Source organism: Chelonoidis abingdonii, chromosome 13 (genome assembly GCF_003597395.2).
Source record: "Chelonoidis abingdonii isolate Lonesome George chromosome 13, CheloAbing_2.0, whole genome shotgun sequence".
NCBI classification, from domain to species: Eukaryota; Metazoa; Chordata; order Testudines; family Testudinidae; genus Chelonoidis; species Chelonoidis abingdonii.
The window spans coordinates 19,019,981-19,044,812 of NC_133781.1; the positions used below are offsets into that span (position 1 = coordinate 19,019,981).

General features: G+C 50.9%; 2 protein-coding genes across 2 annotated transcripts in view; both read right to left on the reverse strand.

The window, feature by feature from the left end:
• TMEM104 (transmembrane protein 104) overlaps nt 1-9,582 on the reverse strand; it is a 152,772-nt gene extending 143,190 nt beyond the window's left edge. Inside the window, exon 1 of the mRNA XM_032785078.2 lies at nt 9,566-9,582. The gene's annotated coding sequence lies outside the window, so the exon portion shown is untranslated. The remainder of the gene's footprint in view (nt 1-9,565) is intronic.
• NHERF1 (NHERF family PDZ scaffold protein 1) overlaps nt 1-24,832 on the reverse strand; it is a 36,033-nt gene that overhangs the window by 2,423 nt on the left and 8,778 nt on the right. The window contains exons 2-4 of the mRNA XM_032785095.2: nt 8,975-9,136; nt 5,937-6,090; nt 1,950-1,990 (exon numbers count right to left, since the gene is read on the reverse strand). Of these exons, the coding sequence (XP_032640986.1) occupies nt 1,950-1,990; nt 5,937-6,090; nt 8,975-9,136 (357 nt within the window). The remainder of the gene's footprint in view (nt 1-1,949; nt 1,991-5,936; nt 6,091-8,974; nt 9,137-24,832) is intronic.

A 24,832-nucleotide genomic window follows, 5' to 3' on the forward strand; every position in this document is an offset into this window, starting at 1 on the left:
AGGGCAAGGGGACCCAAGATGGGGGCAGTGGGTAGTGCAGAGGCAGATGAGTTGGTAATTTTTAATGCAGAGCCCCAAATCTCATCTGCAGACTCTGCCAGCTCTCCTGCTTCTCTAAGAAGTTGAGGCACTTGCCCTGCATGACAGGTCAGAGCACTAGAGTACTCCACCCCTCCTCCTGGCTTTGCATTCTTCAGGGGATCAGAGGGGCTGACAGCTGCTCAGCTCCATTTAGCATGAGCCAGAGGGAAGGCAGATTGAAACACCAAGGCAGGATTACCCCAAAATGCCAGAACTCCCCTTAACACTGCCCACCTGCCAGCACAGACTGGAATCTCACTAAAAGCGAGATCCTCTCCAGGAAGGCTCAGGGCCCCAGCCTGGACTGCAGAGAACAAAGCACTTTCCTGGGGAGGGGAGGGAGATGCAAACGAAATCTCTTATATGTCCAGAAGGTCCGTGTGACTCCCTGCCGAGCGGAGTGATGTTGATGCCAATTAGCTCCTCCCTCAGCGGGACCAGTAAGTGGGGGGTCTGGGAAATCCTTCTTCTGAGTACATAAGCTGCTGACAGGCTGCAGATTAATAAGCATCTTCTGGACAGGCTTCAGTGCTTCCTATTCAGAGCTGGGCAGGATTAAACACAGCAGCTGTGCTGCCTTAAGCTCTGGCCTTAGTGTTGAATAGGCCAGCGGGGAGAGAGAGGGCACGTGGAGACCCCTTCCCTTCTCCCACCATCCAGAGCGACTGGCCACATCGCAGCTCCAGGGCTAGGGTCTAAGCATTGTTACTTAGTGCCCCAACAGTACAAGATCCATTCTCTGCACTGAAGAGCTACTCCTACACATTCTTCTTGAAAGCTGTATCATTTGCTGCACAGCCCCGCAGTGTGGACATGGGTCTACTGGGCGTCCGTAGCTCTAGCTTGTTCCTGCCCATTCAGCACTTTTATCCTAGTAGAACTGTGTCCACACTAAGAGTTATGCTGCTAGAACCATGTCAGTAGGAAGCCCCAGCCCTAACTGAAACGAACGGGTCCAAACACGGTGTGTAGGCCAGACCCCAGGCAAACAAGGCCCAGGTGAGTGTGGGTGCAGAGAACACCTGGAGGTTCTTTAGGGCAGGGAGTGCATGAGAGGAGATCCCACTAAGGTTGTCAAGCCACAGATGCAGCCATTGGCGGGGTGAGGGAGGGAGAAAAGCTATGGTCCCCCTACCGCCCCGACCCAACTTGGCAACAGTGCCGATGTTCCCATCATAACAGCCTTGGGACACGTATGTTCAGTCCTTCCTGCCCCAGCTTCTACACCTACATGAAACAGCTCATCTAGACTTGGATAAGGATCCAGGTGGAGGAATCCGTCCTTAATCCCTGGCCCCTCTCCAATATCCAGGCTCTCCCCACCCACTGGCACCGCCAGTTAGTCAGGAAGCCTGATGGAGCAATCCCATTGGCAAGATTTGCCTAGTCCTCACCCATGGCATTGTGCCCTAGTCTGAAACAGCAGCCTGTCTCGTCTCCCCGCCCTCCTTTCCTTGATGTATATTAAGATTTCCCGGCAGGCCCTAACTAGCAGACGCCTTCCTTTCTGCACCATGGTTAATGAGGTTTTGTTTTTCCAAACCAGACTGGAAGTAATGAGGCCTTTGGAGTCCAGCCCCTTCCTAAAGAAAGGGCCATTCTCTTCCCTGGGAAGGGGTGGAGCCAGGCAGAGATGGGCCCATCTTAATGCATTTGGTGGCCGACACTAAAGTTCTCCCTTCCTTTGCAAAGGTCAGCACTGCCCTGGAACACAAGCTGGGAATGTGACAGGCTCCAAGAGCCACTCAGCTTCAGGGTGGGGCAGAGCGATGGGGAGGAGGGGGTGCGCATGCTGCAGTGACAGCACAGCAGGCAAACGTGGCATTTAGATGCCATCTATAAAAGTTGAAACTTGGCAGGATCTTTACCTTCTCTACTTCGCCGTTGGCAACTGGCTCTGGCAAGGGACCTGGGGGATAAGACACAGACATGCAGTTACAAAGAGCCTGCAAAACCCTCTAACCAGCACCCACTGCCTTTATTCGTCCTTACATCCATGCATCGGGATGCGGGCATCATTGTAGGGGCTGCTTATCCAGCAGCCTCCCAGCTCTGCCCATGCACTGCACCCCAAAGGCACAGGGCTAGCGGTAAGGCAGGCCGTGCCGTCCCGCAGACAATGCTTTCGCTTGGCTGGCACTGAGACTGCCTTTGTACTGGCCGAGTCCAGTCAGACCCACATCGCTCCCCATACAACTACCCCTTTGGAGTGGAGGAGGGATCTGAAAGGCAGAGGAAAGGAATGCCACTGCAGTCTCCCTGTGCCAGATCAGCAGCTGCCCAGCGTGCCACTCCCAGTTACCCAGAAAGATCCAATGGCCATTCACTTCCTTACTGCTGGCATGAGAGAGCAGATCCTGTTGTGATCAGAGGTTAGTCCTGGAGGGGCAGGGCGTGTGAAGGAAAACCAGCTCATATTTACTGCTGATGGCAGCCAAAGATTCCCAGCTCTCAAACTGAGAGACACTTGCCACTACGGGATGGGAGCAAATTCACCCCTTCAAGTGAAGCTGGAAACGGTTCTATAGAACCGCCGCAGACCAGGAGGAAGCTAGACATTTAAGCACCTCTGAAGACACCCCAGAATCTTCAAGCACCAGCCACTGCTTAAAGCAGAACCCCATTATTATTGCATTCACCCCCCTTGGGCGCAGGGCAGACCTTTCATTGCTCCCCCTGGGCACTCAGATCTTTCTGCCTGGAGTAAATAGGCTGGCTCACACCTTCTGCGGTGTCTCCTCTCCCCTTTAGTTCAGTTTCCCAGAGAGAAAAGCAGCGAGAAAGCCCCCAAAGCCAGATTGCTAGGCAACCAAGGAGCCAACATCCACAGGACTGCTGGCTCCCCCTCCCCGTCTCCAGCCATGGACAAAGCTGCCATTTGCCATTGAGAAGATCCAGCCCCTCTATCTGCCACTGCACCCCGGACCTGCTGCGTCTTCCCCGTTGAAAAAGGAGCATTTTTACCGCAGGATAACGAAGGCCGGGAAACCCTAGCGGAGACAAGGCTCTGTAGTTCTCACTGCGATGCAGCGAGGGGACGTGAACCACAGGCAGGGGGCAGAGCACTGACCTCACCTAATGACCTCATGGCAAGGACTAGTCTGCACTAGGATTTTGCAGCAGGATAACCACTGCGTGTCAGTTACCTTGTTGTGTCTTCCCTGCCCAAACGTCCTTTGAGCAGCAAAGACAAGGACTCATCTCCTAGCCCAGGTACATGCGCAGAGGGTTAAAACCGACCTTCTCAAACAAACACTAAACCATGGCTGAGCCCAATGCTTAGCTGCAGGCTGTAGAAACACTGAGAACAGGGGCTGTGGTGGGGAAACCACAACCTCGCAGTCCCATATAGCCAGGGCCTCCCACTACAGGGTTACGTCCTGAGTCTGTGTTACTGGGAACAAGTGAGAAGTGCAGTGAACCCAAGGAGGTGGCTACTGAAGTAGACCCAGATGTGTGCCCCTAGAGGCATCCTCCATCTCAGCACTCCCAACACCCCTTACAAGACCCACTTCACTGGCGGATACACTACGATGCTGAGGCAAAGCGACTTTCCCAAGGCCATGCAACAAGACAATGGCAGACCCAGGAACAGAACCCATCAGCCCTGGCCCCTGCTCTAGCCATTGGACAGCAGACCCTGTCATAGTGTTATTGCATGAAGAACTCAGGTGGCAGGAAAGCTCATGGGAAACGTCTGGAGCAAAAGAAGATAAGACATAACCACCTGCAGCCAGACACCAGGACTGAGGCAAGGAGAGTGGAGGAGGGGATTTTCTTCAAGCCAGCCTAGCTCAGCCCACCCCCTGCTTTAAAGAGATCCTATGCCACAAAGCATCGCCCTCCTAACCTCCCTCAGATCAGCCCCAGCAAGAATCTCAAGGCTCCCTGGGCAAGGCAGGGAACCCAAGCTGAGCATCCATACCGGGTGATGCTTTTCTGAGGGGCCACTTAGAACATCTCAGTACAGACTCACCTGCAGGGCCAGGCTATTTTGGTGGGGAAGAAGGAGGTTAACAGGATTAATTAAGAGATTCCAGAGAGTTCCCTGCTCCCCCCATCAGGAAGCACATAAAAAGAGTCACAGCAGGTGTGACCTAGGAGGTACCATTCACTTCCTCCCCTCCAGCAGAACAAGGGCTTGAAGGGAGACCAGCCCACCCCACAGGTGGTGGTGAAGGCTCAGAGGTATAAATGTCAGACACCTGTATCTAGCTCCTGAGGTTTCCGGCTGGCTCATTAGACTCATGTCAACGTCTGCTCGGAAAACTGACCTTTTCCCTCAGAGCCAAGCACTGGATTCCACTGCTGTGAACCCCTTAGCTCCGCTGACCCAGACGGCCATGCAGTTCTTCTCTGCTACTAAGCAAGATTTATCCTTCCTCACAGGCCGGGTTTGGATTTGGAGAGTAAATACACCAGGGAGCATGTTTCATGCTAAACAAAAAACCCCCAAATTTTTTGTTTTCTTAGGGGTTTTTGAACCACACTGGACCCAGATCTTCAGAGTCTGGTAGTGAAGTGCTGGATTTTCTGCTGCAGACCCTACCCACATACATAACACCAAATCCTGGGTCAGGAGTGGAAAAGAACCTAGTTCTCCAGAACGTGAGCTCAGATCCTCACCAAGTGTTTCCTGCCCTTAACCAAGCAGCTAGCACCCAGCAAAACCCAGCTCTCCCCTGCCAGTTGCTGGCAGACTGAGGGGGACACAGAATTGCCTAACCCGGGCCTACTCCAGCCACTGGAACTGCTGCCGTGTTAGCCCCTCCTGCCTCTCACACAGCCTGGCCAACTTCCATTCTTGTTTGGCATCCTAAGGTTCCGAGCTGCTAGAGGAAATCCAGCTATTGGAACAAGAAGTCTTTAGGCCCAAGAGAAAGCTCTTTAGGCCAGTCACCAGGGCCCAATTAACACTGGGCTGATATTTTGTTTGGCGATTTTTAGTCTTGCCAGATGCTGAGGTCCTCCTTGCAGACTCCCTAGTTCTCATGTAGTCAGGGAGTTCGAGCCAAGACCCTCACATGTTCTAGAAGAGGTGGCTTGTGGCAGGGACAGCTGAGCCCTTAAGACTCTCCAGTGGTGGAATTACATTTTTTGGATACAGTTACTGAAGCACCAAGCCCAGTGTAAATCTTCGGAGGAGGGGAGTGTGTTCTGCTGGTCTCCGGGATAATGGGTGGGCATAGATCATGAGCTAGAGTGGCCAGTCATGCTCTTGACATGGCCTGCACTCTGATCTGAGAGAGAGAGAGAGAGAGAAAGAAACTGGGCCCCTCCTCTCATAAACCCCATCAAAGTTTAAACATTTCAGCTATAAAATTCACACAATCCTGGACAGATGCCCGCACAGTTAGGGAGCAGGGTGACCGAGTGCAGGGGAACTAGGCAGACAGTGCCAGATCGTTCCCTGTTGGCATATAGAAGATGCCAAGGAAGCCAGCAAGGCCTTTGGCTTGTGAGGTAGTTTCCAGCTTTGCAGGCAGAAAGGCTTTGATCTGGCAACTTTTCTTCCCAACTTCCCACGGAGCTGGCAAGCAAGAGGAGCTGGTGAACCAGAGTGCACCTTGGAAATTAATTACGTGCTGTGGATTAGGAAGAGAGGACACAAGCAGTCAGCACCAAGGGCTCCATGGAGATGCTACAGAGGTCACATCTCACCAGGACAGATGTCTGCCCTCTCTCATTTTGGATAGGAAATGAAACCACCCATAAGCAGGAAGGCTTCTGTTCCAGCCTCCATCTCCCGCATTAAGCCATCTGTTTGCAGAGAACCTCACAGTCTTGTCTAGGTAAAACCCACCGCTCCCCAGCACCACACGCAAGCCCCAGCACCACTGCTGCTACCCTGTCACCTGTCAAGTGCTCCTCCGAGGGAATGACTTTGCACTTCTTGAAGAACTCATCTGTTAAGCTATCCACCACCAGCAGCTTGGTCTCATCTCCCCCGGCTTTGATAGCCGTCACCACGTCAGAGTGCTGCTTCCCTTCCATGCACTGTCCGTTCACCTGCCGGAAGGAAAATGGGCAGAGTTAGAGGAAAGAAGGAGATTTGTACTGAATTACAAGGCTGGCTGTGGGTTAGACAGAAATGCTGATACCAGTCACATGCCGACTATTATTCCATTCAGTTGCTACCGGGCTGGTACGGGAACAGGCAGGCTACTGCAGGGCTGTACATTGTGAGGCATCCCCCGCCCCCAAGCAATAGACACATTCACTGTTGCCTATGTCAGACTCTTTGTTGTCCAGCAGCTCAGAACAACCGCACCACTAGCCTGGACAGGTGACAGTCCCCACGTGACAAGGGGAACGGATGCTTCACTTATGTTGTGACATTCTTCTCTCAGCTCCCGTTGGCCTGTTCCACCCTAATTCTACACTTCAGAAAGACACTGACCAATTCTCTTATCTGACAGCCACATTTGGGATCCAGGCTGTCCTCAGACAAGCCAACACAAAAATATTCTGGCTGGCCCTATGGGAGGTGGGGAAGCCCTGAGCATTCAGCCCAATTTACAAGTGCATGTAGCAATGATGAAGGAGGAACGGGTTCCAATGACACCTTTGCCAAAACCGTCCAGACCTGCTCTTCTTCCTGGACAGAAGAGCTGGCTGTGCCACAGAGGTCAGATCTGGGGTCTGACACAAAGATTGGAGCTCTGTAGTCTTGCAAGTTAGTTGCATTTCAGACTCTCTCTTATGAACGTTTCCTGTTTTGCACATGTCTGAGCCTGTCCTAAGCGACCACTGGACCGCTCTGAGCATTACCAGCTCTGAGCTGCACTCCTCATTTCTGAATAAGACATTGACTACATTAACTCAGCTGACCCATACTCCTTCCTACACAGCTGTGCTGAGGCTGCAGCAGATCAGATCTGCAGCTGATGGCAGGAGCGAGAGTCCAGGCTCTCTGAGTACAGAGGCTTTTCATTAGCCCCATTCCTCTGTATAACAACTGAGGGACACAAAAGAAAGCAAACAAGGCTACGTCCACACTAGAAAAGGTTTGCCAGCATAACTATTCCATCAAACCCAGCTTGTCTAGACATAGCGGATACCAGCCAGAGAGTGCTTTTTTGCAACTGTAGCTTGTATCAGTTTGGTGAGCAAAATAACCCATCCAAGCAAAAGCACTCTGATACCAGTATAGCTGCATCTACACTAGGGCTTTTGCTGGTACACAAACATCACATACATACATAAATCAAACCTCTAACCGACACTGTTGTTACCAGCAAAAGTTTCTAGTGTAGACCAAGCTCTAGTCATGAATCATAGAAGATAAGCGTTAGAAGAGACTTCAGGAGGTCATCTAGTCCAACCCGCTGCTCAAAGCAGGACCAACTCCAGCTGAATCACTGAGACACTACAGTGCTTTTAGACTGCAATGGAAACCCCAGGAAGGAAAGAAGAGTCGTATGCCGTCGTACGCCAAAAACCTGATCTAGTCCCTTCCTATTGGCCTTACACAGCATTCGGGAACTTCAGACTTGTGGCTCAGTCCACATGCTGCTTCCCAAGCCCAGATGCTCACACGAAATCCACACTTATCTCCTCCCCGCCCCCCGCTACTCTACAGCAATGCACACTTGACTGTGGGGAGTAAGGCTAACCCGACAAAAGGATTTGACCAGCTGGAGACAATGGCTTTTTAACAGAATGAACTAACAGCCTCACAGCTGACCCAAGGGCAGCATGTCCCACCATGAACATTTAACCTGTGCTCCAAGCGAGCAGCTGGCAGGTTAAGTCATGATGGGGGAGGCAGAAAGGCTGGAGTACTTGCTGGTGACTATTCCATCAATGCACTGGTAGGATTCCACCAGGCTGAGTCAGAACAGTGCTGCAGAGACTTTCACCTGGGAACAGCCTGAAGACAGGGGAAGTGGCTTAGAGACTAGGGCCATAAAGTCTTTGGAGAGCTCTGTGGAGGGCATTCCCAATGGCACATCTGGCACTAGGAAGGTGGGGTAGCCTGGAAAAGGGCTTGTTAGTGGTTATTGTAGCACGGATGGCAGCCAGAGTTCTGCCACCCTCAAGCCCCTGCAGGTCCCCATAGCTAGCCTTCTGGGGATTAGCAGAGCAGCCAGCAAAACCTCATTAAAATCAGATTTTCTCTAAGTGATTAGCGCAAGACTACACAGCAAAGCTGCCAGGAGCGCAGGGCAGCATACGCACACAGGTTGGGCCACAGACCTGTAGCAAGAGCATGAGGCATTGTGTACACACAGGCTGGGGGACAGCTGCCACACAGGCTCCTTCGCACTAACTAAAGAGGCCAGGAAATCACCTCTGCCCTCTCCTGGCATACATATCAGGGCCTGAACATGCCCACTGTATTATGCCCTAGAAAACAAAGTTGCCACACAGGATCCACTGCAGATTCATCCTCCTACAAACAGCAGTGAAAGGATTCCTGTTAATGTCCTGGTCCCAGACAGCAACATGTGACGGAGAGGTGGGTGGGTGTGACCGTCCCAGAGACTTCGGTTGTGACTATAGGACGACTGGGCCAGCGTCAGGACTCAAGTCATAGACAAAGCCACACTGCAGAGGCCAACTCTTATCTACTCATTCCTTGATGGATAAAAACAGGCCCCAAGCGACTGGACTGCAAGACTTGAGTTTTCCTTACTTTGCACAGGAAGAGGACACGCTTCCCACGTTACTAACCCCAGAGGAGAGTCTGGGCCCAGTTCAGATGACTACGCTCACAGGTGCAAGACATGGAATGCAGTATCTTCATGACGTAGCCGATCTCCATCCCCCTGGCATCCAACAGAGGCCTCTCCCACGCACTGCCCTCTGCGACCTCGTCAGAGGTTCCCATGCTTCACCACTCATTCTTTCCTCCTCCCCTAGCTGCACTGCCCCCGCCTCCTGGACGTACCTCAATGATGCGATCTTGCGGACGTAGCCCTGAGGATTCAGCCGGCGAGTCTGGATCCACGGCCCGGATGTACTGCCCCGGCTTGGTTTTGTCACTGTGGAGGTTGAATCCGTAGCCGTTAGGGCCCTTCTTCATCAGGCAGAGACGAGGCCGCAGCTCTTTCTGCCAGGAAGGAATGCACATAAAAGCGGTGGTTAGTAGTCACTTACCCTGCCTCCTGCCACCAGCCCACGATCAGAGACTCAGCCTAGGCCTGATTCAGCACCCGTCCGGAAGCAATGTGGTCTCACAGGACTGGGAGCCAACAGCTCTGCATTCCAGTCTTAGCCCTGCCTGCCATCAAGTAGGTGCACAGCACTGGAAAGTCAGCCTTTGTGTCTCCATCTCCGACAGTCTGTCTACACTGCAATGTAAGCCCAGGGTTTGAACTCGGGTTCAAGCCTAACCCCTTGCCAGCGACACACAAATTGCCCTAGCTCAGGACTTGGACCCAAAGTCATAGGACCCCATAGGGTTGGAGGGTCTGAGCCTGAGTCAAAGCGGGACCCAGGGTTCAAGCCCTATTGCTCTGCAATGTAGACACAGCCCCACTGACTCGTGCTCTGGGAGTCCACCAAAAGCGTTCCATAATCCCACGGGCTGACTTTGTGTCCCCCAGACAGTCAAGTCTTCCCACACTGCGCCATCAACTAGAGGCTAAAGCGGCCACATTGTAGAAGGGTGCAAGGAAGTCTGGGATATGGGTGGTTGGACTTGGGCCCATACAGCGCAGATGCTGGAGCCCCAGGCTAGGACCCAGGGTTCAACAGGTGTTACAAATGCACGTAGACGATTAAGTCCTAGGTTAAAAAACCAAGGGTCTGCTAACTTGAGCTCTGCTACACCTGGACTTCCCTTGCAGTGTAAGCATATCCCTAGTCTGTAAAACAGACCCAGGAGTTTGCTGTGTCACAGAGGAGTGGAGTACTAATTTCTATTAAGTGTTCATAAAGTGCTTTGAGGACATGAAGTGCACAATGTATTATATGAACACTCTTTCTTCTCCCAGGGAGGGCACCTTCCCTGCCCTGGCCTATCCCACAGATGGACAGCAGCACTCAGGTTTCATTTCCCGGCTGTTTACCTCCAGCTGCAGGACTTAGTGTTGCTTAGAAGCAATTGCCACATGAGGGTGGAGGAATTGACACACCCACCTGGCCTTGAAAAGCAGGCGGCTGCAGTTACTGAAGCCAAGCAGATTACAGAGCATGGGGATTTCTTTAGAGAGGGAGTCAAGCACTCCCAGTGCTGCCCAGATGTACTCAGGCCCCAGTTCCGCACTGCTGTTCAAATGGCTAGGCAGGTGAGCATACAGTAAGGTCAGGCCAGAGACTGCATCAAAGGGTTCTGTACCCAGGAGCCCCATCTGATGCCCAAGCTTAGAGGACAGATCCCTCCCTGTTCACACATGCATCCTCTCTTTCATATAAGCACAATCCCCCTTTAGCTGATTTCTTTTCGGGACTCAAGAGGTGTTGAGAGTATCAGAATGAGCCTTAAAGGGGAACAGACTGCGCTGTTGGACTAGACACAGATACAAGTTATGGACTCATCTCCCTGGACAGCCTCTCCCCCAGAGAGGCACATCAGCGACTCTCAGGTGTCATTTCTACTGATTCCCACCTTAAACGCCCCATTGTCCTGCACCCTTCCTCCACCATCAAACCAGATAACAAGGGAGCAGTGTCAGCGGGGCAACTTCCCACCACCTCAGCAACTCAGACCTCCCTGGATCAGTTCTTGGCTCTTCTCTCAATGCTAGATGCTTATGCCAAGAAGCAGAGCCTGCCTTTCACCTTGCTCCTCACACCAGGATCTCTCTGAAGGCTGAAACCCCATAGTGCACCATGACACTAAGAGGCGTTACTCAGAAACCTTCCCTTCACAGAGAGGCACAGCAGCTTCTGCACCTGCACCTGCACCAGCAGCTAGCATAGAGCAGCTGGCCTCACAAGCTTGCCTTGATTCCTGCACGAGCACTGGAGCCCATTTCCCTCCTTGTGGGGCCATCGAGTCAGCCAGGTGCGACTTCACCAGGAAACATTTAGTTTCCTGGGAGAGACGGGTTTTAGCATCTAAAATAACAAGGGCTTCTGGCTCAATGCCTGACAGAGCAGACTGATTCTCTGGCTCTACTTCTAGCTGCATGGACATTCTCAGCTTGTTTCTAACGTCGTCCAATCTACAGGCAGATGCTCTGGATAATTCAGCCCACAGTATGGACTCAATGCCATTTGATGATACCCAAGTAGCCAGGACAGCAAGACACCCACTTCATCCCATCTAGCCAGGAGCTTGCATCCCATCCCATCAAGCAGACCTGGCTAGAAAGAGCCAGCCGTGGAACAGCCAGATTTAATTACTAACTCACATCTAGAAACCACACCCTGAAAAACTCCTAGGACACACCGCAGCAGCCCATCTGCTCAGCGCACAGGTCACCACGAACACATCACCATAGGGCCAGAGTCCAGTTCCAGGTCTTTAGCCTCATCTCCAAAGCCCTCCATGGAATCAGCCCTTGCTCCCTGAGAGTGACCGCATCACCCCCTCCGTGGCCATGATCTCCTGCAACAGCTACCTTCCACCAGAACTGTGGAACTACCCCTTTCAGAATGAATTTCTGAACGCATTCCCCTGACTTGGATTTCCCTCAGCAAGCTCTTTCCACACAAACAAGGTACTCTACGGCCTAGTCAAGCTATTTCTCCATCTGCTGGAAAGCAAGAGGTTAAAATTATTTCTCTTTTCAATACATGGGAGGTGCTCAGACACAGTGATAGTGCTACACAAATACCTCGGGATACTTCCAGCTCCTGACTTGCACTCCCTCCCCCCTGCCTTGCCTTCTTCCCCTGAGAGTTGTTAAAACCAGGCAAAAGTCTGAATAGCCCCGCAACATTCAGTCAGTGGCCCAGAAGAGATCCCTCTGCCAGACATGTCTGAAGAGTTGAAGCAAGCCCATCCCTGGAATTTGATTCCTCATGTGCAGTCAGACCTCTCCTAAAGGAGAAACAACAGTTTCCAGTGTCACTTCAAGCTCAACCTCCCCTCATGTCGTGCACTCCCTTTCTATTGCATGCAAATAGCCACACTGCTGGATACAACCGAGTTTAGTGGCTCAGCTTGGTGGGTATGTGGGTCACAGCCAAGCCTGTGTTTTTTGAAACCAGTGTTATATTTACAGTAAAGCTCTGAGAGGGACAAGAGTGGGGAGGAGGTGGAGGATTAAGTGAATATCAAGCTTCACTGGCTCAAACCAGACAGACCAATTACCTGTCCTGAAACTACCCACCAGCAGTTCAGCAAGAACAGAACAATCAGTGATGGAACAGCTTTCCCTGGAGGATCTCAGAGCACATTAGTCGCACTTAACACCTGGGTAATGTAGGTACCACATTACAGATGGTAAAAAAGGCAGACAGCTGGGGGCTTGCCTAGAGCACTAGTTCCCAAACTGGAGTTTGCAAAATGTTACAAGGGGTTCTCGGGAAAAAATTCCCGAATGGCAGACAGAGCTGTTCTAGGCACCCCGGGGCCAGCAGCCTGGAGCCCCTGGACTTCCAAGAGCTAAGCAGATCAAAGCAAGCATATCTATCACACTGAGGACATTTAAAACTTCAAGACTCCTTATAAGAAATGTAAAGGGAGGGTGATATTTTTTGCTGTTTTTTTAAATTAAATAGGCAGCTAGTATTGTTTTAAAATTATTATGAAGAACATGTTTAAGCTTTGTTGTAAAGTGTGTGTTTGTCCGGACTGCTCAAGACCTGAATGCTTGTGTAGGAGGAACTCTGAGCTGGCTTCTTAAATACGTTCATGCTGTTTCACATCTGATACTCCATGATGAAACATAGGAGCCCTGTCTTATACCAGGCTTATTCAAAGTGATACAAGCTATGAAAGCGAGATCTTGGAAAACTGTTGCCGTTTTCATATTGAAATAAAAATACTGTAACAAAATAATAATTAATAATAAATAGTGTGTAATACGCCAGTCATAAAAACAAATTTTACATATCCAAGATTACTGCTTTTATAATTTATACTCAGGTAAAGGAGAAAATCCCTGGAAATATTCATTTTTAAGAGGGGGTTCGTGAAACTTGACATTTTAGTGAAAGGGGTTCACAGGTTGTTAAAGTTTGGAAACCACTGGCCTAGAGCAACTCAGCGAGTCTTCAGCTGAACGCTGGTGTTCCAACACCACCAAGTCCCTGCCCTAACTACTAGGGGAAACTCTCGGTGACCACAAAATTCGAGAAGAGGCTAAACTATGGCACAATCAATACAGGTGGTAAAACATAACATTTCTCAGGAGACACAAAGAATATCCAGCTCCCCGGAGATTTAGAGTGTCCCCCGCCGCCCAGCCTTCCTACACTGTCTTTACGTGGAGATCAAAACTGCTTCTGAAGCAAACTTAGTGAGGAACAAACTCTAGAAATGCCTGCTGACACTTGCCCTGAAATGCCGCACAGCAGATGGGTGGATTTGGAGCTGCTCGTAATAATCCGTGAATACTATTAACCTGGCCATTGTCTGCTTCATGCATATAGTGAGTTAATTCACCAACAGCACTGTCACGAAATGCACCCAGGAAGCGTGGTGTAGGGAGGTGAAAAACTATACACTTCTCAGAAAGAGCCTCTGTGATTCAGGAACCTCTTGTGGTAACTGGCAGAGAGCATTGGAGGCACAGAGCTTTTCATGGAACCCAAATAGATGTACAATAATTCACCAAAGGGTGGCATGTAAGGTCTATGCCAAGAGCTCACTAATCATCATAATCATTGCTAAATGCATGGATGGATAATTACAAGGTTCAGAGTAGCAGCCGTGTTAGTCTGTATCTGCAAAAAAGAACAGGAGTATTTGTGGCACCTTAAGAGACTAACACATGTTAGTCTCCAAGGTGCCACAAGTACTCCTGTTCTTATTGTATAGATAATATTTACGAAGCTACGTGTCTATACTGGAAACTAAAGCATTGAATTGAAGGCAGGTCACCAGGAGGTAATGTGCCTGGGACAGGTTCTGGTCGGCAGGGGATAGTACATGCGTATCTCTCACTCTGGCCATTGTCTCTCTCACAATGGAAGTCTATTAGCATGTGTTGTCACCACCAGCTAATCAAGATTGCAAAATCAACAAGAGATGGCAGAATCTACAGAAAGGAACAGAGCGGGAGGGTGTCCAGCTTATGAATAGGGCTCAAAGGACTGTTTTGATATATCTGGGGTTGCAGGGAAAGACACCGAATCCTCCACTGAGGAGGCAAGTTGGCAGTGTGCCTGGCCTCAGGAAAAGGGATCACAGCCTGCCTGTCTGAAAAAAAATCACTGAAAGGACTCTGGAGTGAGCCTAGCTCTAAAAGACGTGAAGGTATCTAGTGAAATAAGTCTAGGTTCTAGAATGGGTGTTATGATTTTATTTTACAGGGAGGATTTTTAGAGCAGATAAACACCTGTCAGGGATGGTCTAGATCAACAGTTCTCCCAGCCCAAGGGAGGCATGGGAGTGTGTTAGGGGAGGCGCAAGCTGTGTGCTCGTGCAGAAGGGCCGTGCACACCCAGGAGGCAGGGATAAAGTGGACAGCCACTGGGCCTGACAGCTGGATCCCCACCAAGGGGGCTGGGCTCTCCTTCCCCCACCAAGAGGCAGCCTGGGCTTGGGCTCTTCTTCTGGAGGAGGTGGGGCTCCAGCTGTCAGCCCCAGGGTGGCAGCAGCCACACAGACGTAAGGGTGGTAATGGGGCACTAGGTCTTGACAAATATCATTTTTCACATTGCCACCCTTACTTCTGTGCTGCTTTGGGTGTGTGTGTGTAAATGACAGACACAAAGAAGAGAGACCTGATCAAATAAGTTTGAGAACCACTGCTCTAGATAATACTTATACCTGCTATGAGTGCAGGGGACTGGACTAGAAGATCTCTTGAGGTCCCTTCCAGTCCTGCACTTCAGTGGTTACACAGAATCAGATTTTCCAATATTTCTACTTGTTATTTGAATCTTTGATAAACAGACATTTACTGGTTTTTACTACGAACTTACTGAAGTGCTGTATGTTAAGAGGAGGAGTGATCTGAGATGGAACCGGTAAACTGGGGAGAACAGCTTCTCTGGGAGCAGTGAATCTGACTGTGCAGTGCATCAGGGGCTGGACACATCAGAGGGCTGCGGAGGTTGAGGCTGAGGTGTGCCCATCGCTAACCTGCTGAGGGACAGTGGAGCCTGCGTAGGCCGAGAGGGGAGGGCTTGTATTGTCTGTGGCCGGCAAAGTCAGGGCGCTGGCCTACAACTGGTAGACACATGGCTTCCACGCACTGACAGCAGATGGTAACAAGGTGCCTCGGTGCCAGGTACCCTGGGAAGCGTCCTGCTGCTCACTCTGATTTCACACCCAGTGTTGCTCAGACTGGGTTTGGACCACAAGCCCATGAAACTGAAAGCAAAGAACTTTGGCTGGATTGGAAGAATCCCTGCAGCTCAGGGGGACAGAGAGGTAAGGCGAACCCAGACTCCAGAGGTCAGGGGCCCGAGCTAAGACAGGCCTGTCTAAGACTCTAGGTAAGACAGACCTGCATGTAGCCACCCTGCTTTGAAATCCTCTCTCAGTGAAGTTACTCTTCACTCCTGGGGTTAAAGGAACAATACCTTCGCTTTAAGAAGGCTGGGTGGGTCACTGCATTTATTGCCAGTCACAAGCTCCTGAAGGGAAGATTTCCAGATGCCGGGAAGCACGGTCGATGCCTGGGGCTGGTAGACCAGGACTTGGCATTAGGCTCCCTCTGCACTACAAGACAGGGGTAAGATTCCCAGTGGATGTAGACAGACTTGTGTGAATTCACCTGAGCTAGCATGCTACCGTAGCTGCGGTAGCATGGGGAGTGGTGGCATCCTGCCAGCCGCCCTGAGCAGAAACCTGCCTGAATCCCACAGGTACGTCCTTGGGGCTGCTAGCACAGTACTGCCACCACTGCCCACGCTCCCACGGCTACACTACTTCTTTAGCGTGCTAGCTCACAGGAGAGCGGTCGTGAGTATGTCTGTAGAACCCGGGAATCAGACCGCCAGCTCATAGCACAGGCTTAGCCCAAAAGTGGGAGAATCGTGTGGTCCCACCCCAGTAAAAACATGGGGCCTCATCTGTGGGGATGCCCCCAAAGACCAGAAAAGGGTCTGAGATTCAGCTAGCCCTGTAACCATAACAGCGACCATCTGATTTGAACAGTGATCTAGACAGTGTCAAGCAAACCCTGCACAATACCCCAAGCTCTAGCTTAGACGCTAGGAGGCTTAGTGTCTGCAAAAGCATGTAGGCAAATGACAACAGTACTCGGCACAAGATCCCCCTCTTCCACCTGTAAGGGCTGATATGATCAAACACTGTGGGCTGGCACCCATGCTGGCTGGGGGATTGCAGCACCATTTCCCAGCACGTGCAGCTGTCACCCTCTGGACCTGGGCATGATGGTAAATCCCTGACCTACCTACCCATCATACTTCCCACGTTCCCTCACTGCGATACCTAGCCACCAACACCAGCAATTAAGATTTGCATTAAAGTTTATTATTGCAAGCTGCAGGACTGCATTCTGGACTCTGCCCTTTCCCTCCTCATAATTAGACTGCTCTTGTTTGTTCCTTTTTTTAATATTGACTCATGAGCTTCTGCTGTTGGGAGACTTGTTCCCACTGGCTGAACAAGTTGTGTCCCTGCTTCCAAAATGCAGCCCCTTGCTCATCAGAGGCCAGTTCCCTGGTATCCTGAAGTTCCAAAATCGAATAAGCCTCAGGAGGAGTCTAACCAAAGGGACCTCTTGCTGCCAATGCATCCAGCCCGGGATTCATGCAAGATTGCTGGAAAAAAGCCTCTCTCCCTGCCTCTGCTGCACCAGCTGACACAGAGCTCATAAGGCCAGCAGGGCAATGCACTGTAGTTCCTTCATGGTAGTGGTATAGAACAGGGGCCCCGGTCTAAGGGGGGTGGAAAAATGCCATGAGCAGCACTCAGTTTGCCTCTTACCGAGGACAAATCACAGCAGTCTTGAGCAAGACGTCACGTTTACCGGATCTCCTGCCCCAGTTTGTTGCCGGCGTGAGAGAGATGGCTAAACTCTGTGTGCGCGTGCATCCCACCCCCTGCTCTGCTGGCACAGGCAGCAAGTTACTTCCTACCGATAACTCTGAACAAAGCCGGGAGGCTGGGTTATTCCCACCACAGGGAGCGCCCGGAACCAGGACTCAGCTAGGAGCTGGGAGGTGTGGGGAGAGGACTTTGTACAGGCACAGCTGGTGTGGCCGAGTCCCGTGGGCGGTTTATAAATAAGTCATTAATATATTCATTACATTTCATCCTCTGAAAGGCAGGATCCCTCATTAACTCAGGCCTCACAACAAGCCTGCCAGCAGGGAGTCGGGGCCTTTGAAGGGGATGAATTTAAAGACCAGAGTTTTTCTGGGAGGTGGGGGGCTTTATGAGCCGCTGAAAAATTCATTCCATCTTCTCCCTGCAACCCCGGGCTATGGAATGTATTCCCCAGTGCCAAGTTCACACCGGTCATTTCTCTGCACTGCGCTGCCCCCGCCATGGCAGGGGCTGCATTTCTAACGGGCCTCTCAGCTGGTTTCAATCAGCTTCAGAATTGAAGGGCCTGGGGCCTTTTCAAAGACAGGAAGGTAAGACAACACCCCCCACAAAGGACACTAAACCAAACCCTCTCCTCTGAAGGCTGAGCCCACTCCTTGTTCTCAGGCAGCTCGGTAGCCACTGCTTTGATTTTTGCTCAGTGCCATTCTACTCCCATGAGAACGCAGCACTTCCACTGCAGCCTCTGAAGACAAAATGTATATCCTGCCACCATGTCCGTGGGACTCCCCACTTCCTGTGGGCACACTCAGCCAGGATCCCCAGAGATGGCTATGGAGGGATAGGTTAAAGCAAGATCCAGAGATCCTAGATAGGGAGGGGACCCACAAATCCAAGATACCCCAAGGCAGGGCTACCATCAGACAGTGGTAAGCTGGGGACTGGGGAACAAGAGGCAGCATTGGCAGAGCAAGGAGCCTGGAGTGCTACTTTTAGAAAGGGAGGGGCCTTTGCTGGAGTTGGATCTAGGCCTCATTTAGCCTCGATCCACCTTTGTGGGCAGGCTGTATCTAGAGCAAGAGTGGGCAAAGTTTTTGGCCCGGGGGCCACATTGGGGTTGTGCAACTGTATGGTGGGCCGGGTAGGGAAGGCTGTGCCTCCCCAAATAGCCTGGCCCCCGCCCCCTATCTGCCCCCTCCCACTTCCCACCACCTGACTTCCCTGCTCTCAGAACCCCTGATCCATTCAACCTCCCTGCTCCTTGTTCCCTGACCTCCCCCTTGCGGGACCCCCGCCCGCTATCCAACCCCTCTGCTCCCTGTCCCGACCCCTATCCACACCCCCAACCTCTGACAGCTCCCTTGGAACTCACCCCCTATCCAACCGCCCTCTGCTCCTCATCCCCTGACCACCCCCTCCTGGGACCCCCAGCCCCTAACTGCTGCCCAGGATCCAACCCCCACATCCCCCCCACCCTCACATCCCCTGACAGGCTCCCTGGGACTCCCACTCCCAACCTTCCCTGTACCCCATCCCCTGATCACCTCCCCAGAACCTCCACCCCATCCAACTCCCCTCTCATCCCTGACTGCCCCCCAAGACCCCTCGTTTCCTTACCCAACCCCTCCACTCCCCGCCCCCTTACCAGCAGCAGGAGCTTGCAGCCGCGACACCCGGCCAGAGCCAGGTGCGCTCCCCACGCTGTCCAGTGGGAGCAGCGGGCCAGAGCACAACCCGTGCAGCTCCGGGGGGGGGGGGGGGGGTGTACAGCAGGGGAGAGGACGGGGTCTAGATGCCCCAGCCAGGAGCTCATGGGCTTGGCAGGACGGTCCCGCAGGCCATAGTTTGCCCACATCTGATCTAGAGCCAAGCCAGAGGCTGAGCGTACACCAGCCCTTGACTGACGCTCCAAAACCACTTAGCATTCTTTTAGCCAAAGGTTATAAACTGTCCAGCTCTCTTGGTTTAAGTGTGGGGGAGGGTGGGTGTCTGCCCACTGCAGATCAGATATAAAAAACTTTTCTAGACTTAGGGTAAGATCTTCAGAAGCTCCAAGGTTCCACTAAAAGTCAGTGGGACTTAAACCCCAAAGCTACTTCAGCACAGACAGGGTGAGACTGTTTGTACTCATAATACAAAGCTGGACAGGCCTCTTGGTGAAGGACGTGTGGATCCCCATTTGCAACAGGCGTGTTTGCAACAGTGTTTCTGAACTTTTTGTCTGCATTTGTTCAGTTCTTTGCACACTGGGTCCCTGGGCCATGACTACTGCTCAGGAACCCTGTTGCAATACAAGTGATAAATAGCAGCACCTAGATATGAAGGTGTCCTTCACCACAGTATCTGGTAACACTTCACCTGACCAGTTCCAGCAGTCACAAACAAGCTTTTAATCGCAAGAGGGGGGCGGGTTCTCCAGAATGTAGGACAATGGCCTGGAATGACACAGTCCAAGAGAGAGTAACACGGAAAGCTACAAATGATGGGGTATCTTCTCTTACAGAACTTTTTCTCTACCTATAGTCCCATGCTTCAACATTCGCAGCAAAATGTCATCTGGGGCTTCTACTTCCCAGATCTTGCTAATCACCATCCCCACTGTAGCCATGCTCTCATCTTAGCCTATAGCCTTAGAGCCTTTCTGGAGTGACACCATCCACACAACTTGTTAACCTGGGGAACTTACTGCCATAGGTTAGTAGAATTGAAAGGGGGATGGATTTGTTATATGGATAACGAAGATATCCAGTTGACATACCATTTTTTTTAATTAACATTATAAGCCCTCATGCTGTTGTGCACAGCCAATCACTCAGTGACAGGGCTGCTGAGGGACTCCCTACTATGGGCAGCTCATTCTACCACCATTCATTGTGAAATTTTTAATACCTTCCTCAGAGAGGAAGAATGGAGCAGTTAGCACCAGCTTGGGACTTGGGAGACCCAGGGTTAGTTCCCTGCTCCACCTCAGGTTTCCTGTGTGACCCTGGGCAACTCACTTGGGATCAGACTCTTATGAGAATTTAGGCACCAAACTCCCATAGTTATGAGCTAGGTACCCACACACCTTTCAAAGTCTCCCCCTTAGGCTCTCTGTGCCTCCATTCCCATTTGTAAATGGGGGATGATCCTTCCTTACCTCACCATGCCCTGGAGGTGCTCAGATGCTACCAGAAGGGGAGCCATACAAGGACCTAAGACTAGACTAGACATCCTCTGAAGCACCTGCACAGGTGGCTGTCAAAGATGGGAGGCTGAACCAGTGATCTGACTCAGTACGACAATGCCTACGTTCCTAGAATAATCCTCTGAAGACAGTTCTAGGTGACTTTTTTTAGCTGTTACAATCAAAGACTAATTTCCTTTCCCCTCAATTCCTGGTACATGTTGACTTGCCATTAAAATACTTGATAAAGAAGCTGTTGCCCATTTTGCACAAGGAACAATCCACTATCTAAAGGTCACCTTCAAACAGGGTCTTTGATGCACCTTTGTGACCACTAGGATTGTTGCCGGTGTTATTAAAATCAGTCTCAGCTCCCCCAGACTCTAAATTCCCTTTAACCATCAAACACAAAGCAAGCCTTAGCGTACAAGTTCTCTTTCTTCATGCCAGCCAACCAGCTAAACTGGATGTCGTGCATGCTTTTCAGTTTCCTGTTGTACGCCAAGGAGCGTATTGCAGTTGTTCCTGTGATACAGCCATCTCAAAGTATAGGAGGTGCAAGATGACCATTGTCAGATTCTGTGAAACATGCACGTTTGTACTGTGTTGCATTTGACAAACAGAATGACACCATGCTAGAAGGGGCAGAGGTCAGGGTGACCATTCATCCTGATTTGGGGAACTTCCTCACTTGAGCGCCACAGCTACCGATGCACTGCAGTGCATCCTAGAGATCTCATTGAGATTCCCCCCCACCTTGCTATAAGGGACAGTCCCTACCCCCACAAGAGCGTAGAGTCTAACAAGGTTGATTTTCTCAACCTTTGTGTTGCATTGGTGGTCAGTTTTGTGCCTACAGCCTACCGTACCAAAATGCGAATTAGAGCCAAAGTCTCCTAGATTGACCACACGTGGCTCTTCACCCACATATTGTATCAAGAAGAACGCTGACAGAGCGGGAAAGAGGGTGAGACAATGTCTTTTATTGAACCAACTTCCGCTGGCGAGAGAGAGCTCTTCCTCTGTGCAGCTCCAAAGCTTCTCTCTCTCACCAGCAGAAGCTGGTCCAGTAAAAGATGTTACCTCACCTACCTTGTCTCTCGAATATCCTCGGCTCAACATGGCTACCACAACATTGCAGGAAAACACCTTTGACAGAAACTCACTATGCCGACAGTGTCCCTTCAAGAACCTTTAAGGTGCAAGATGCTCTGGCTTCTTGCCCTGCACACTAATCTCACTACAAAACCGTGCTCTGAGCAGAACGTACCATGACAGAACAAACAAGCAGAACAAGTCCCTTCAGGAATACAGCTTGCTTTTGAAACAAGAGTTGGACTCTTCCTCCCATCTCAGATTCCTCCTCCACAGCGGAGACTCAGGGTTTGACACTGATTAAGCAATAAATCCCAGCAAGAGTCAGTAAGTACCCTAGCATGACTCCAGCACTCATCCTGTGGGCCCATGCTCACACCCTCATGAGTTCTAGGGCACGAGCAAGAAGAGACTCAACCCTCAGAAAGACCTTCCCATTGCTAAGACTGAAATTCCCGCTCACAGGATGGTGCAAAGGAAGAGCTGCTGAACCCTCCCCCACTCCCTCAGAAACCCACACAGACTCTTCCTTCCTGAGCACAAACTGTCAGCAAGAGAGACATGCTAGGACAACAAAGTTCCCCACCTCCTTTCTCCCTGCAGAACAGGGCATCCCTGTGAACCCAGCATCATGGAATCCAGGCGCCGGTTTAAACAGGATCAGCGACACACAATACACTCTTACTTTAGGTCCCCACTGTAACAGGCTGTCTTACTCTTGGAAAGCTGGATGCCTGGGGCCCAGCCAACCCTGATTACTAAGGAGCCACACCTGGGTGTGCATCAGGTGACTTCCCTATCAAGAGAGGCGGGAGGCTGCTGTAAAGTGTAGGGGCAGGAGCTGTGGCAAAGACTGAGGAAAGGCTCCTGCGGGGAGGACCCAGAGACCAGTAGAGTTGCCCCAGCAAGGAGGATAGGAGTAGCCTGCTAAAGCAGGAAGGCCCTGAGACACCAGGGGAGTTTGAGGCTTATAAGATGGAGGGAAGATTTTTGAATTTCAATTTAAACTTGAAGTTAATAAACTAGACCTTACAGGAGGGCTGCTGTTACTGGTATTTGTAAAAGCCTCGTTTGGAATATATCGAGGCACCAAGAAGGAAAACTGAGGCAAGGGGCCACGCGCAGAGCTGCCCTGGGGCCACGCGCAGAGCTGCCCTGGGGCCACGCGCAGAGCTGCCCTGGGGCCACTCATTTCCGGCCAGCACGTACCTCTCTCTAACATTGACACTGGATGCCTGTCCACATTTAAACCATTTCCCAACACTTAAGTCCAGAGAATTTGCAGTCACCTGGTAAGAATCAAGCTCATGTTCCAAACCCAAGCTACAGGTTGGCTTGGGCTAGTACCCAGCACACTTTCGGATATTATTTTGAAGACGCCTTTCCTGCATTGAAACTGTGCTAGCTGGAGCTCTGCCAGAGAGCTGGCTCATCACAGTACTTCGGTCTTTGCTTGACAGCAGTTTTGTAACCCAGGTGTAATTCATGAGGTCCAGCCTCCACTTTGCATAGGGTCTTATTAACAGTGGAGTGCAGATGGCTGCATGAATTACCCACCTGGAGCCTGGTTGTACTGTGCAGTTACGTATAGTCAGACTGACTTGAGATGCATTTTATGCTCCTCCACGTCTGCTCTGTGACTCAGGAGAGAGTTTCTTAGCATTGTAGGTAGAGATTTTAGCTTCACTGTTTGTCCCTGCTTCTAGGTTTCAAAAGCCAGCTGGGAAGTCAGCAGCGATCCCCCCTCATTCCTAGCCATGCCTCGTATTACATCCTCATGAGAAACTCACGACTCCATTCCCTAGGGATCACATGTGGTACAAAGAGCTGCAGTTTAACACTAGCTTGAGAGATGAAGGAAGCTGGATGGCTACTTGAATTGGCGGGTGTTACTGAAAGCTTTGCTACTGTTAAAATCTGCACCCTGACCGCTGTCAAGATAGGGCGGCTACAGTCTGTAACAGGTCAGGATGCAGCATCAGCAGCTGCTGCCTGGCTCAGAAAGCAACATGTGGTTTTCAGACACCCACATGTTGCTTCAGCACAGGAAGCGCAAATGCTCTGAGCAGAAGGCGCAGGGCCTACTACTTACAGTTGCACCTCAATTCGTTACGCAAGTAGTTGCTCCTAAGGCTGCAGCCGAGGCTGGACCAGAGAGGATACATTCTCTCGACCTCACACATAAATAGCAGGGCCCAATTTTAGTCATTCTGCAAAGAGAACTAACCCCCTCTCCCAACAGTTTTATGGTCCCTTGGCTGAGTCAGCTCCCATTACAACCGTATCATTATGCAAATAATCTTCTGTCCCCTTGAGAACCTCGGTGGGGAAAGCAGAAGTGCTGGTCCTGCTTAGGAACTAGCTGCAGTCTCAACTCTGCAAGGCCAGGGATGCTGGACCATTTAACAGCTTCCACAGCCAGGCTTCTCTAGTGCTTGAGTTTGAGGTGCTAAGGGCCTGCAGCTTTCCTTGGCTTCAGAAAGAGTTGGGGGAGGAGAAGAGATCAGGCCCCAAGCACCAGAAATAGGACATGAGAGTTTCTAGTTCTACAGTTTATAGTCCACATTGGTATTTTTATTGTGTTTATCATATTGATTATGAATCATTCCACTGCCCTTGAGAACTTTTATGGGGGAGACTTTTATCAAGTTGTTACAGCTGCAGGAAATGGAGGGTCAAGCTCAAGGCCATTTGTGCTTACTTAAAGAGCCAGTTCATGTAGTTTTTAAAGATTCCAAAAGGGGATTGGTGACATTTCTGGCCCTGGTGCACTAACAAAGTGTGTGAACCTAAGTTTATAAGCAACCTTGCACCTATGTGCCAAGTTACATACTGGAATAAGCTAACCCTCTTGGGCTGTGATCACACCAGCGTGACAGCTGGGGCTTCTCCCCTCCCCAACATAAGGCGAGGGGACAAGCAAAGAACGTGTTCAGCTCTTCAGGGAGTCTTGCATATCACCTTAGTGTGTCCCAGTTTGGACAATTCAGAGCAGAGGTTTGAGGTAAAATTTTCAAAAGCACTTCAGTGACTTAGGAATCTAAGTTCCATTGACTTTCAGTGAGAATTAGGCTCCTAAGTAACTTTTGAAAATAGGAATTGCCTCCAAGTGATGGAGGAGCCTTTTTTAAAACTCTGTTTATTCTCTTAACTAGTGTGGACTCCTGTTTGAGTTCCCATAGGCCAGGGGTCCCCAATGTGGTGCCCGTGGGCGCTATGGCACCTGTGGGGGCATCTAAATGCGCCCGTGTCCTGGCCGGCAGTGGACCATCCGCTGAAATGCCACCAAATTTCTGTGGCGTTGCCTCTCGATGACGTCACTTTTCAGCAACAAGTGGCGTCATCGAGAAGCGTCGCCGCCGAAATGCTGCAGAAATTTGGCGGATGCTCCACCGCCGTCACGGTCCTTCGTCTGGTGCCCATCAGATGAAAAGATTGGGGATCACTGCCATGGGCTGTGAGGT